General features: G+C 47.7%; 1 protein-coding gene and 1 long non-coding RNA gene across 5 annotated transcripts in view; one reads left to right on the top strand and one right to left on the bottom strand.

Annotated features, from left to right (window-relative positions):
- Positions 1-8,472, bottom strand: part of LOC129392411 (uncharacterized) — a 19,235-nt gene extending 10,763 nt beyond the window's left edge. The window contains exons 1-2 of the long non-coding RNA XR_008618211.1: positions 8,255-8,472; positions 4,356-4,458 (exon numbers count right to left, since the gene is read on the bottom strand). This is a non-coding gene — a long non-coding RNA (uncharacterized lncRNA). The remainder of the gene's footprint in view (positions 1-4,355; positions 4,459-8,254) is intronic.
- The window catches only part of PHF24 (PHD finger protein 24), a 32,773-nt gene extending 19,491 nt beyond the window's left edge, over positions 1-13,282 (top strand). Inside the window, exons 2-8 of one of the 4 annotated variants that reach the window (XM_007111598.4) lie at positions 2,432-2,813; positions 3,458-3,643; positions 7,083-7,161; positions 7,455-7,660; positions 8,008-8,168; positions 8,487-8,582; positions 8,910-13,282. In XM_007111598.4, coding sequence (XP_007111660.2) covers positions 2,436-2,813; positions 3,458-3,643; positions 7,083-7,161; positions 7,455-7,660; positions 8,008-8,168; positions 8,487-8,582; positions 8,910-9,006 — 1,203 coding nt within the window. In that variant the 5' untranslated portion in view covers positions 2,432-2,435 and the 3' untranslated portion in view covers positions 9,007-13,282. Of the gene's footprint in view, positions 1-875; positions 2,814-3,457; positions 3,644-7,082; positions 7,162-7,454; positions 7,661-8,007; positions 8,169-8,486; positions 8,583-8,909 lie in introns of those variants that run through there. The other 3 variants (XM_028493848.2, XM_028493847.2, XM_028493849.2) reach the window with 3 other exon arrangements.
- The last annotated feature ends 1,028 nt before the right edge of the window (positions 13,283-14,310 follow it).

The raw sequence follows: 14,310 nt of genomic DNA, 5'->3' as shown, positions 1-14,310 counted from the left end.
AATGAGGTATTACCTCACACCAGTCAGAATGGCCATCATTAAAAAATCTACAAACAGTAAATGCTGGACAGGGTGTGGAGAAAAGGGAACCCTCTTGCACTGTTGGTGGGAATGTAAATTGATACAGCTGCTATGGAGAACAGTATGGAGGTTCCTTAAAAAACTAAAAATAGAACTACCATACGACCCAGCCATCCCACTACTGGGCATATACCCTGAGAAAACCATAATTCAAAAAGAGTCATGTACCACAGTGTTCATTGCAGCTCTATTTACAGTAGCCAGGACATGGAAGCAACCTAAGTGTCCATCAACAGATGAATGGATAAAGAAGATGTGGCACTAATATACCATGGAATATTACTCAGCCATAAAAAGAAATGAAATTGAGTTATTTGTAGTGAGGTGGATGGACCTAGAGTCTGTCATACAGAGTGAAGTAAGTCAGAAAGAGAAAAACAAATACCATAGGCTAACACATATATATGCAATCTAAAAAAGAAAAAAAGGTTCTGAAGAACCTAGGGGCAGGACAGGAATAAAGACACAGGTGTAGAGAATGGATTTGAGAACACGGGGAGGGGGAAGGGTAAGCTGGGAAAGAGTGAGCGAGTGGCATGGACATATATACACTACCAAATGTGAAATAGATAGCTAGTGGGAAGCAGCCACGTAGCACAGGGAGATCAGCTCGGTGCTCTGTGACCACCTAGAGGGGTGGGATAGGGAGGGTGGGAGGGAGACGCAAAAGGAAAGAGATATGAGGATATATGTATATGTATAGCTGATTCACTTTGTTATAAAGCAGAAACTAACACACACTTGTAAAGCAATTATACTCCAGTAAAGATGTTAGAAAAAAAAAGGATGTGCCAACTAACTTTATTGTGTTACACATTTCACAATATATACATGTATCAAATCATCACATTTACAGTTTAAACTTAAACAATGTTATATGTCACTTATATCTCAATAAAGCTGGGAAATAAATATAAAATTGCTCTCTTGCCCTTTACGCTTGATCCGATCCAGTTATCAATTTATTCCTAAATTTCTCTATTTCCATAGTATCAAATCAACTCAGTATCATTCCTGCTGCCACCATTTCAGTTTAAACCCTCTACCTCTTGCCTGGACTATTACAGTAGCCTTCTAGTTGGTCTGACTCTCTCCTCCTTCCCTCTGTCACTTTTTCCCCAAACAAACTTAGGATAACTTCCTACCCATCCTTCAAGGTCCACTCTGACTCCCAGTAATATGGTCTCCCTTCCATTAGGCACTTCCAGCACTCTGTCTTACTCTTCTTTGAGTTTTGATATTAAGTAGCTTGAGTGATGAGACTCTGTTCTTCCATCTTCTGTTTCCAACGATGAGCAGTCAGTGCCTTGCATATAGTACTGTTCAATAAGCCTTTATTATGATGGATTGATAGCAAGGCTAAAATGGACTCTCTGCTCCACTTAGAACAAACATTCCCCAACTGAATTCCACTAAGACCCTTCAGGCTAGGAAATAGCAGACCAGCTGTGCAGTGTGCCATGTCAGGCCCTCACTTTCCAATGCCCTGGTACTACAGAGGAAGAGCAAGAATAACATTCCTTTTTAACCTGTAAGGGATATAGACCTTTCTTGAACAGTTCTGAGAATCAAAGCAGAAAATGTGGCAATGACATTAGTGAAGCCTTAGAAGTGTGAGAAGCACCTGAGAGCTTGTGATGAGCAGGTTGTCTGTGATAGACAAACAGACCCATAAACAGGCATAGCTACTAATTAGAAGGAGCAAAGGAGTGTCTGAGACCTTGACCACATGGATGAGGTGGTAGAGTCTCCTGAATGCCTAATTCAGGAGACTCTAAAAATAGGAGTTCATTCACTCTGACTCAAAAAGTAGGCTTTTGATATGGATTCTTGTTCACAGCACTTGTCAGAGGAGCATTCCTTCAGTCAGAAGTCTGAAATGTGTAGCTGTAGTCTTGCTTTATGCCTTGGGTCATCTTGGGGAGAGACTTGGGGTCTCGAGTCTCCTACTATCTCAAAGTAGCAGAGGCCTGGGACCCCTAGACCTAATTGGCTTTGGGACAGTAAGGGAGACAGAGATACCATCTCACATTTGTAGAGTGCTTTCTAGTCTACACGCACTGTTTAGCCCCTTTTCTGATGTTATCCTCATGATAGCCCTGTGAAGTGTGCTGAGCAGATCGCCCTCATTTTATAGACAGGAAAACCAAAGTCACAGGGCCAGTCAGAAATAGAACCAAGGTCTTCTGACTCCTTAACAAGTGCTCTGTCCACCCCGCCATGCTACTGAGTTCCAGAAAAGGGAGAAGCTATTTAATAGCGCTTGCCACTTAGGTGAATGGTTGAAACGAATTACCCTAATATGATTAGCCATTGGCTGAGTCTGGGCCCCTCTGCTTTCTGTCCACAGAGCCATGGGGGTGTTGATGTCCAAGCGGCAGACAGTGGAGCAGGTGCAGAAAGTGAGCCTGGCTGTTTCTGCCTTCAAGGATGGGCTGCGGGACAGGCCTTCCATCCGACGCACAGGTGAACTTTCAGGGTCTCACCGTGGCACGGTAGAGGGCTCTGTCCAGGAGGTGCAAGAAGAGAAAGAAGCAGAAGCAAGCACCCCAGCACTCCAAGAAGAGAGCAGTGTCAACCGTGCCGCCTGGGAGAGGCTCCGGGATGGGCGTGGAGTGGAGCCGGAGGAGTTTGACAGGACCAGTCGTTTCACACCCCCTGCCTTCATCCGCCCCACCCGGAAGCTGGATGATGACAAGCCTCCAGATATCCGCTTGGAGCCCAGAGAGCCTGTGAGTGTCCAGTAAGGGCAGAATCCCGCAGTCTTAGACCTTCTGGGGATCAGGGAGTAGGACAGGGAGGCCTGGGTATGGTTGAAGTGAGACTCAAAACCAGAAAGATGGAGCTGAGTCTTTGAATTTCTTCCCCAAGAATAAAAATGTTACATCCTGGATTTGTCTTAGTGAAAGACTTGAGGAAATGGGTGATAAGGAATTATACCATGCCAGCCCTCCCACCTAAGGGATAATACTGTCCCCTGTAGGAGGCATTTGGAAATTTGGGGTGGGGGTAGGGGGAGTTCAGGAAGGTCACAAAACTGGGAGTTGCTCTTGGTATTTGATGCCAAGAAAAACAGGGATGATAAGGGTCCTGCAATGCCTGGGACAATCTCTCACAAGAGATTATTCTTTCCAAAAATGCTAGTAGCATCCCTACTCAGAAGCATGATCACAGAGACCTGAGCAGCTGGAAGAACCTACTGGTTCTTGTCTTCCAGAGAGAAAGCTCTATTGCCATAACATTGGCTTCAGTTGGAGTTGTTCCTTTTGGCTGCTCCAGGGTCACTCAGCCCCAGGCAGGTAGCACTGTGCTTGGTGGCCTAGGATCTTGTTGCTGTGTTTATACATCCCTGTGCACTCCTGCCATCTTTCCCCAGGTTGTTAATGATGAGATGTGTGATGTCTGTGAGGTCTGGACAGCCGAGAGCCTCTTCCCATGCAGGGTCTGCACCAGGGTCTTCCATGATGGCTGCCTACGCCGCGTGGGCTACATCCAAGGAGACAGTGCCACGGAGATGACTGAGACAGCAAACACGGAAACAGGCTGGAGCTGCCACTACTGTGTGAGCCTAGACTGCAGGGATGGTGGGCTCCTGCACTGCCAGGGATTTGGCACATTTCCTGGAGGCCCAGTCTTAGAACACTGGTTTCTAGGCAGTAACCTGAAGAGTATTCAGGTTCGGGTCACTAGAGTTAGGATAGACTTTCCTTACCTCAGTACTACTGACGTTTGGGGCACAATAATTCTTTGTTGAGTGGGCTGTGTGCACTGTAGGATGTTTAGCAGCATCCCTAGCCTCTACCCATTAGACGCCAGTAGCACCCACCCCCAGTTGTGACAACCCAGAATATCTCCAGATATTACCAAATGTATCGTGGGAGAACGAAATCATTCCAGTTGAGAACCACTGAGCTAGAGGACTGAATGGGTAGGACGAGACCTAATTATTCACAACTAATTCTGCTTGGAGCAGTACTTACTCTCTGTTAGTCTATAGTTGTCATTCATTGTATTCATCTGAAAAACCAACCTGAAATCCTAACCGGCTTGCTTCCAATACGGATGGATTCCATCCAAGGAAAACATCTTAGTCCTAAGATCCTCACTTGGTCTTCTACCTAACTCTTAGGAGCATTTTTCTTCATCTCTGAAGCAATCATTTTGTGAATTAAGTTACAAAGTCCTGTTGATTCAGAACTTTGCAAATGATACATAAATGCCTTGCAAATTTTGAAAAGATTAAAAGCCAGATTCATATCCATTTCTCAGCACACCTGAATAGAGTTCAAGTCTTGCTTTATTGATCTGTTGCCCTGCAGATATCTTCATCCACTGATTTCAGAGTAAGGAGTATCTGCTGATCCCCTCTTCTTCCTACTGCCTAGGAGAAAGCAAAGATGTGCCACCTTCTAACAAATAACACTTTCTCTATGGCTTGTCCATAAAATGAAGTATAGAACAGTTATTTCCAGTCACTTAAATACCTTCTCCCCAGCTGGAATATGCCACAGCAGAGCCTGCTCTACACGCAATCTTCTCTAGTCACCACTCCTCCAAATGCTAGCCTTTTCACTCACAGCAACTCTGCTTGACAGTGTTCTGCTGATGTAGGACTGAGTGTCTCCTTCCTAAACCCTCAGGATTACACGGCTCCCTTCCTGGCTTTCTGTCACAGTCCTGCCTTCATTACCACCACTCTCCACCAGACGTTTTACAAAGACTTCTTCCAAGCTCCTCCCTTTTCTTTCCTTCCCTTCACAGCCAAGCTTCTTGAAAGGACTTCATTATCTCCTTGTGGTTCCCCAACCACTTGTAATTTGGCTTCTGCATCCATCATTTTGCTGAATTAGCTCTTCTAAGGTCGCCAGTGACCTAATTGTCAAGTCCGGTGACCTTTTCTCAGGAATCTTTTACTTGATCTCTCTGATGTATTTAGCACTTCCTTACTGCCCCCTCTTTTCTTAGGGTATGAGTATTTTTGTGAGAATTATTACACAAAATACGGAAACCAGAGAAAATAGAAAATCAATAAAATTCCATCTGACTCATATAACCACTGTTAACATTACCTCCTACATTGTACAACTCTCTTCTCTTGGCTTCCAGTACCCTCTACTGATTCTCTTCCCAGGTTCCTCTCTGACCATTCTTTCTTTTTTTCAGATTTTTTTTTTGATGTGGACCATTTTTTAAAGTCTTTATTAAATTTGTTACAATATTGCTTCTTTTTTATGTTTTTGTTTTTTGGCCACAAGGCATGTGGGGTCTTAGCTCCACAACCAGGGATGGAACCCACAACCCCCTGCAATGGAAGACAAAGTCTTAACCACTGGACCGCCAGGGAAGTACCGACCATTCTTTCTAAGTGCCCTTAGTTTCTTGTCCCAGTACTAAATGCTGGTGTTTCTCAGGGTTCTTTTTCCACTATACTCTCTCTCTCTGGGTCTTCATCCACTTCGGTGGCTACTCCACCATCTAAATACCAATCATTCCCAAATCTGTGGGTCCAGACCTAAATTTCCTGTCTCTTGGACTTATATCCATCTTGATGTCTCACAGGTACTTCACACTCAACATGAACTCATCTTTTTTGATGAACTCATCAAATGAGTTCAAATGAACTCATCTTTTTCCCCAAACCCATTCTCCCTCCCTTCCTTGTCTCTGTGAATAGTAATACCACCACCACCCCACAGTTACCAATCCCAACTCATTTCTCTCCCTCACCCCTCACGTCCAGTGAGTCAGCAGGTCCTATAGACTCTACCTCCTAATCTCTCTCCTTTTCTTCATTCTCATGTCTTAGTTTAGCCACTTATCTTTTCTTTATTGCAACAATTACTTAACTGCCCTCCATGCCTCCAGACTTTGCCCATCTAATCCATTCTCCACACAGCAGACAAAGAGCTGACTATGGCACTCCACACTTAAAAACCCTTCTGTGACTCCCATTTGCCCTCAGAAAGAAAGGCTCAATTTGAGGGGCTCAATAAAGGGCATTGAAGCACTTCACAGTCAGGCTTCTGCCTACCTCCCCTCCCTTATCTTTCATCCCCTCCCTACCCTCTCCCAAGACACACACACACACACACACACACACACACACACACACACACACACACACACACACACTCTACATTCCAGCCATACTAAACATCTCACAGTGTTATACACCATTGTGCCAAGCATATACTAGGTGCTCAAAAAGTGTTTATTGAAAGAATGGTTTGAGTTCTTCATGAAATCCACATATAAGTAGTCATGAAATGCCTGCTCCTGTTCTTTACTGGTATTTTAGAGGGAAAATGATCTACTATAAAGAATATTTGGTAGTTTAAAGACTGTAAGACTGTAAATTAATGCTAACAAAATAACATATCAGTGCTCTTTTGGAATTAAAACTTCCTGGCACCACAAAAAAAAATTCATTTGGTTTTAGGAACTTTTTCATGATGGCATCTCTTTCAAAACCATTCTGGAGTTAAAGTGATACAACTTTAGGATTAAACAATTTTTAGAAATATGGAAGCTGGAGTTAGAATTAAACTTTTTTAATTAAAATACTCTTTGAACACAGCCTAACACAGAAGCCAGATACATAAAATGGATAAAGATGGAGCTGCTCTGGTTGATGGAGCTAGGGATTCAGAACCCTGCCCACTTGCCCCCTTCTCCCTTGCAACAGCTTCCTAAGGCACCTCCAGGGAACCCCTAAGCTATCTCAGAGAATAATTCAAAAACCACTATTTTAGTAAAAGGGACTCCAGGCTGGAGCCAGGATATCTGGGTTCTGGGAAAGATCCTGCCCAGAGCTGGACAGCTCTGAGAAAGTCCTTTCCCCTTTCTGGGGCCTCAGTCTTCTTGACTGTGAATAAGAGGCTGGGATTAGATGATCCAATAATTGCCTTCCAACTGGAATACTATTTCCATCCTTCTTGATCCTTGGCCTTTCTTTCTTACCGGCCAACATGGCCACTGACTTAGCTCTTCCTCTTTTTCAGAACAACCTCAACTTGCTGCTGACTGAGGAAGAAATGTACAGCCTCACAGAGACCTTTCAGCGGTGTAAAGTTATCCCCGGTAAGGCTGGATGGTACTGCCAATGGAGAGAGCCAGGCAGATTTCTTCTTACTTTCTAGGATGAACCATGAAAGGAGTATTCCGGAATTTGTGGGGCAAGGGCATAAATGGGACCGTGTTCGCAAGCTGTTGGCCCACCACTGGCCACAGCCTGAGTTATCCTGGCTATGGAGACAAAGACTGGATGAGAGCTGTGGGTGGTGGGGCTCTGGAGGGTACCCTAGAGGTGAGTGCAGGTACTCCAGAGGCTGCGGAAAGGGTGGGCATGGCTAGCACGGGGTGCCTCCCCACAGACTGCTCCCTGACGCTGGATGATTTCCTGCGCTACCGCCACCAAACAGCGAAGCGAGGGGACAGTGACAGGGCTCTAAGTGAGGAGCAAGAGGAGCAGGCAGTCCGCCAGTTTGCAGCCCTGGACCCTGAACACCGAGGACACATAGAGTGGCCTGATTTCTTGTCCCATGAGTCCCTCCTACTTCTACAGCAATTACGTCCCCAGGTAAGGGCCAGCTGGGGGTAAACGTCCGTGGGATATTGGGTGACAGAGACCAGGGAAACATGCCAGGCAGGTTGGAGGAGCACTGGGTACTCTCTGAGCAGGAACCAGTACCAGGAAAGGGCTCAGGTTCTATCCAGTGACAGATGATCCAGTGCCTAGGCTGGGGAAACTGCCCAAGGAAGATTGATTAGCGCTGGACCCCACTGCAAATGTTGGTGTTACCAGAAACGCTCTGGGCAGCTTCAAAGGGAGGGTGCAGAGGTGATAATGGAGGTAGGATTCTCTGTGGCTTGACAGTTTACAAAATATTTTTACCTCCAGGTTTTAATATATCTCTTCTTCCCCAGAACTCACTGTTAAGGCTTCTGACAGTCAAGGAGCGGGAGCGAGCCCGGGCCTCTTTCCTGGCCCGCGGTAGCGGGAGCACTATCAGTGAGGCAGAGTGCCGCCGTGCCCAGCACTCTTGGTTCTGCAAACGCCCCCCAGATGCTTCTTCCTGCAGTGTCAGGTCCGCTCCCTACCAGTCCCTGCCCCCACTCACGTACCCTCCTCCTTTTTCCATGCCAAATGGCCCTTGGTATGAAAGGTACCTACCTCCCTGTTTCTCCTGCCAGTTTCTCCAACAGCCAGAAGATCCTCCTGTGCATTAGACAGTGGACAGTGACTCCTACTGGCCAAGGCATAGAGCAGCCTCTACTCCAAACTCGGTCGCCCCATGTCAGAAAATTCTGGACAAGCACATCCAGAGCTTTGGGTTCACCAGAATGTGGAAGGGGCCGGACCTTTCAGTGGCCCACTCCTAACCACATGTCCTTGTGCCCAACAGCGTCAGCCATGTGGGTCCCATAGCAGACAGCAGCCCAGCCAGCAGCAGCAGCAAGAGTCAGGACAAGGCCTCGCTGCCCACAGAGCCTGAGTCCAGGTGAGTGACACCTCCTCACCTGGCTGTCTACACCCCTGACCCCTACACACACACAAGTAAGATTGGGTGTTACCCACCATCACCCCAAAACAGCAAATGCCCACCCCAGTAACCAGACTTCAAGAGTACACATTTGACCCCAGATCCATAGGGCCAGTGAGCTGGTCTGTCACCCTGGAAGCACAGCCTCCCATCACCATGTCACGCACAAGCCAGGGCTTCCCTGAGTTTTGCCCACCTCAAGCCATGCTGCCACTGGGAGCAGGTCTCATGAGCCTCCAGGCTCAGCAACCGGCCTCACAAACCTGTTCTTTGCTTCCACTCCAGATTTGTGGACTGGCCTACCTTCCTGCAGGAGAATGTCGTCTACATCTTGGCTGCTCGCCCCAACAGTGCAGCCATTCACCTGAAACCCCCAGGATAGCATGGAGCAGAAAAGCTCAGTTTGGGGACAGTGGCGTTCTCTCCCTCCTTTACTTTCTCCCTTCCCCCACCAACCTCTGGTACTGAGACTTATGGGGATGGAGCACTGGCCACATCTCAGTTTGTCACTAAGCTTTATGGCACTGAAATCACCATTCCCATCACAACAGAGACAGTAAATGCATTGCCACAGGGAGAAGCCCTGGGAGCTGTGTCAGTATCTGCTCCTGGACCACCCCCTGCCCTCACACCGTAGACTGGACCTGCCACTGCACACGTATATGTGTGCACACACATGCACACATACACACATGCCTAGCTGGCCATGCCTGCAGAGACCTGGTTCTTTTTGGTTGAAGAAGGACCAAAGTTCTTTTGTGAAGCCCTTGGTATAAACGAGGGGGTCTCTGCTCAGCTCTTCTATTGGCCAGTTCTGATTCACGATAGATCAGTCTCTGGCCAAGTGATTCTTAATAAGGGCCATATCAGACTCACATACTCTCCTAGAGATGCTGACAGGCTCCCTCTTCCCACACTGAAAGTCCCCTCTGTGGTGAGCCACTGTTCCGGTAGGTGTGTGCTATGTCCCTCAGGTGGGGTGGGGAAATGGTTGAAAACCACCACTGCACTTATTATTTATTTATTATTTATTTAAATTCAATTCCTGGTGACAGAGAAGGCAACTAGTCTGTGGAGTCCTAATTAGAAAAGGGAAGGCAGCCCCTCCCAGGGACCCAGAATTCTAGGAACCTCTCAGCCAGGTCATTCAAGTCCAAAAGTCTTTATTTAACAGAACAGTCCAAAACCAAGGTGAGCCATCCTGGCCCCTGTTTTTTAGGTGGGTGCTCATGGCCCAGAGCCCAGGGTCCTGAATGGAACAGGTATGATGGCAAGAGTCACAGCCCTCTGGGTTAAGTGCTTCACCCAAGTCAGCTACCACAGAGACCCAAACCTGAGCTCCAATGAGGACAAGGCCTGGATGGAAGAGGAGAGAAGAAGGCTCATGCTTTTCCATTCTTCCAGCTCAGCTCAACCGCAGACCTAGAAAAGTGTGCCATGGTATGGAGTACAGAGCCAGCCTTTTTCATAGCCCAAGAAAGAGCAACTCCACAGAAGCCCTCAAAAGGGATTCCTTTCAAACCACCTGACAATGAGGGTAAGACACTGGAGCTAAGAAGAGGATTTGCATCTCAACTCTCTTGAACAGAGAAAGTCCCATCAAAGCCTCACAGAAGGAAGAGGTGTTACCTTCTCCCTGTTACTGAGATATGGCCTGAGTTGCTGCTTTTCCCCATTGCTCATTACATGTCCTTCCCCACCAGCTTAGGGCCTGGACCTGGCATGGGAAGACTTTGGGGGCAAGGAGAGGCTGCCACAAGGCCACCAAGCCTGGCCTCCCAGCCCCAGCTGTCCTTCCTAAGTTCTCATTAAATTCCCCAGTCAGTGTATGTTACAGGTAAGCACATGCCCTGGAGTTCAAGTTTCTGTTTCCAAGCTAATGGCTTAGGTTAGTCAGTTCTGACGACCAAGAGTTATTTGAGAGGGGGTTGGCTCAGTCATGCAGAAGTTAACCCCATTGCTCAAGGCACTTCTACAGAAGAAGCAGCATACATCTCAGTGCTGCTCAGAGGAAAGCAGGGAGCTGTAACCTGGGGCATGGTAAGAGCACTATATGGTCTCCTCCCTTAGAGCCTGACCTAGAAGCCAGGTAAGAGGCTTCTGAGGTTGGATTATTTAGGACTGAAAGCAAGCATACAGAAGATGAACTGGGTTCATGTGTATGGCTCTGAACATTTCAAAAAGCCCAGTTCTTTGTAAATACTCCATAGCCATACTCCCAAGACTAATCAGTAGGAGGGGCCATTATTCAGTCCAGCCAAAAAAAGAAAAAAAAACAAAGAAAGAAAGAGAAAGCACATGACTTTTGGGCCCAAGGACTGCATCCGAAGCAGCCAGCCCTGGGGTTTTGCACTGAGATTAAAGCACATTAAGCACAAGGGCTTTTGCTTACTCTTGGGCTAATCACCTTCTATGTCAATGGCCTCGGGCTGCTTGATCTCATGGACGGGGCATTTTGAGTAAAAAAAGCTCTGGGCTTTGAGAGCTCGGTAGCTTTTTCTCCTGCCTCGTCATCAATCAAAAGGATTGGCAGTCCATCTTCTTGTTCCCTGATCCTTCACAGACCAAGGCGATGCCTACCTCTCTGCAGCTGCAGCTTCTAGCTTTCTGTGGGTGAGTGGTAAAGACTGGGGGCCACTGGATCAGGCCAGCTGTATCCGAGGGCCTGGCAAAGCAGACCCCAGAGTTCTTCCAAAACAGGATCTGGCCCATTTGGGATCACCCTCTCCCTATTCCAGGGCGGCAAGCTTCCTTAGTGGGGGTGTGCTGCAAAGGGTCCAGGGGACATTGCCCTCAGCAAAGGATAGAGTGCCCAGTCACAAGAATCCTAGGAAGCAGAAAAGCACAGAGAAGTAACCAGCCTCTTCTCCATAGGCATCTAGCTTCTTACCAAAGGAGAGGTTCCATTGCTCCCTCAGTCAAGAGTTGCAGAAGCTCTACCCCAAGCCCCCTTCTGAGATCTCCCTTTGCAGTGTCCTAATCCACGGAGCCCCTCTCCGGTACATATGGAGATGTTCAAACTTGTATAAACCTAGTGAAGCCAATTTCCTTTCCTTATCAAGCCCTTTCATCATTGTGACTGTCTGAAATCCTGCCAAGTACAGAAATTAGCGACTGACTCTAATAAGAGTATGAGAAAATGTTTCAGTCTTTTCTTCTTGGCTGCCCAAAATTGCAGAGATCAGTTCTTTTCCCAAGCACCACCCGCCCCACCCCCCAGCCAAGGGAGGCTGAGGTTACACAGATACTCCTCTGAAGACTACTTGCCCTAAGTCTGTTTTTCACCCAGAAGTCCTCTTTTCCATGCTTAGATTTAAAGACAAGGGGGGCTTCCCCGGGCTTCCCTGGTGGCGCAGTGGTTGGGAATCTCCCTGCCAATGCAGGGGACACGGGTTCGAGCCCTGGTCTGGGAAGATCCCACTTGCCGCAGAGCAGCTAAGCCCGTGGGCCACAACTACTGAGCCTGTGCGTCTGGAGCCTGTGCTCCGCAACAAGAGAGGCCACGATGGTGAGAGGCCCGCGCACTGCGATGAAGAGTGGCCCCCGCTCTCCGCAACTGGAGAAAGCCCTCGCACAGCAACAAAGACCCAACACAGCCAAAAATAAATAAATAAATTTATAAAAAAATAAAAATAAAAAAATTAAAAAAAAATAAAGACAGAGGCATTTGATGACACGATGGAGCTTCAGGGACACAGGGTCAGCTGAGGCAATAGCTGTGGCCATGTAGCCGCTCTAGGTCTGCTCCGTGGCTTCCTCTCCTGAGATCAGCCTTCCCCAATAGATTCAGGCTCTGCGCTTTTGAGCAATGGGCCCCTTTGATCCCAGGGATGGAGGAGTTTCCTTACTCCTAGGTACTGACCCCTTTCAAGAGCTCTTCCTTTGAGAACAGCCACTGCTGAAGCTATGAGCACGTTGCCTCTTTCTGTCCTCAGCCTAAGCAACTGTGGCTGCAGGCCAGACACTGGCCTTTCTGGCCCTGGTGCTCCCTATGGGATGTCACCCTGGCCTTATTAGAGTGGCCAAATATAGGGGTCCCCCATTCCTATCAACAGTATGGGAAGCACAGAATCAAACCACCTGGGAAGAGGGCACCTCTCTGGGGGGTGGGCTCAGGATTGTGCCTAGGCCTCTAAGCCTCAACCTCAACCACTGCATGTCTCATGGCTTCAGTAAAGCTGGTGCAAGAAACCCTAAAGGCAAGAGGGAAGCTCAGAAGAAGCTGTATGGCAGGGTCACAGGCCAGCCATGACCACCACAGAGCCAAGAGTAACTTTCAGACAGGACTGGTGGCAGGCTCTAGTGATCCTGCAGGCATGTCCCCTTTAAACCAGCAGAGTAAAGGCAGATACATACTTGGAGTTTAAAAGGCAAAACAACATTGATGCCAGAATTTCAGGACATCCAGGCAGCACCTGTAACCGTAACCCCTTTATACCCCTCTATTTACAGTGGAATAAAATTGCTGCTTTCTCCATGCCACTTAGTTTGAATTGCCCAGAATCTGTCTCTGGGCCCTTAGCTACAGCCCATACAACAGAGTTCTCCTTGATTGGGGGATATTAATGCATCCTGCCTGCTCCCGACAGCCCACGCTGAAGTGGGGTGGGACTGGGCATTTTCTCTGCTGTTGCTTTTCTGCTGCCACTGCTTTTAGCAACCTTGAAAGGAAAGAAAATGAACAAGTTACAGAATCTCCAATAGACCCCACTAGCACTAAGGAAAAACTTTCTTCCCTCTGGACCAAATGCCCCGATGACCCAGATCATGGAGAGGGTGTCAGGTCTGCTCAGGCCAGTGACTAAGAAGCCCAATCACGTTCTGGTTTGTATAGCATGGGTTGGCATGACCACAGATAAGAACATCAATGTATAAGTAGCAAGGCCTTTCCATATCCATGGTGAAACGAAGGCCATCAAGCCTAGCCTCCTATAAGAGATGGCCTCTGATCTGTCTCCCCACCAAACACAGGCTTGTGAGAAGGGCTCTGAGAGCACTCAAGTAACAATGGAGGATCCAATGGCCTCTGGTCCCTTATGCCCTTCCTGTGTGCTTTTCTGCGGAAGGTAACTTGACAGTAAGCTGAGGGGAACATCCTCAAGCCCTGTCTTCCCATCACTATAGCTGCATGCTCCTCCCCATGGCTCAGCCTTCACTCCAGAAGGAGCTGATGTTCCCAGAGGCTGGGCACAGTGGGAATCATAATAAAAAGATTGTGATGCTATTTTGGCTTCTTGTTTCCTGTTGTTTGGGGCACCTACCAAGTTTCTGTTTGGTTTCCTATCACCGGCCAATTCCTGAGTCTAAAACAGGAGCAGCTGTGGCCTCCAGGGAACCCATAACATAGGTGGGGGTGGGAGGAGGCAGGGTCTCCACCATGGACACAGAGGAGATGAGGGCACTGAAGAGAAGAGCCAAGGTTTTTGAAGAAATTAAGGAAAAGGTAAGCCCTCCAAGCCTGTCTGCTATGTATTGCCCCCAAACACACACCAAGGGCCAGCTTTAGACATTTTTCCCTTCCCAGTTTCTGCTGAGCTACAAGGTAGGGAAGCTAGTTGGCTGTTTCCTCCGGGTCTTCTGGGCCCTCCTTGGTCTGAGTTTCCTCCCCATCTTTGCAAATTGTTTTAATGTGATACGATAGGGCTGGGTAAACTAAGGTCTGGAGAAGCTTTCAGATGACTATGAA

Source organism: Physeter macrocephalus, chromosome 9 (genome assembly GCF_002837175.3).
Source record: "Physeter macrocephalus isolate SW-GA chromosome 9, ASM283717v5, whole genome shotgun sequence".
NCBI classification, from domain to species: domain Eukaryota; kingdom Metazoa; phylum Chordata; class Mammalia; order Artiodactyla; family Physeteridae; genus Physeter; species Physeter macrocephalus.
Note: the sequence above shows the minus strand (reverse complement) of the source record. Positions and strands in the feature narration are given on the sequence as shown.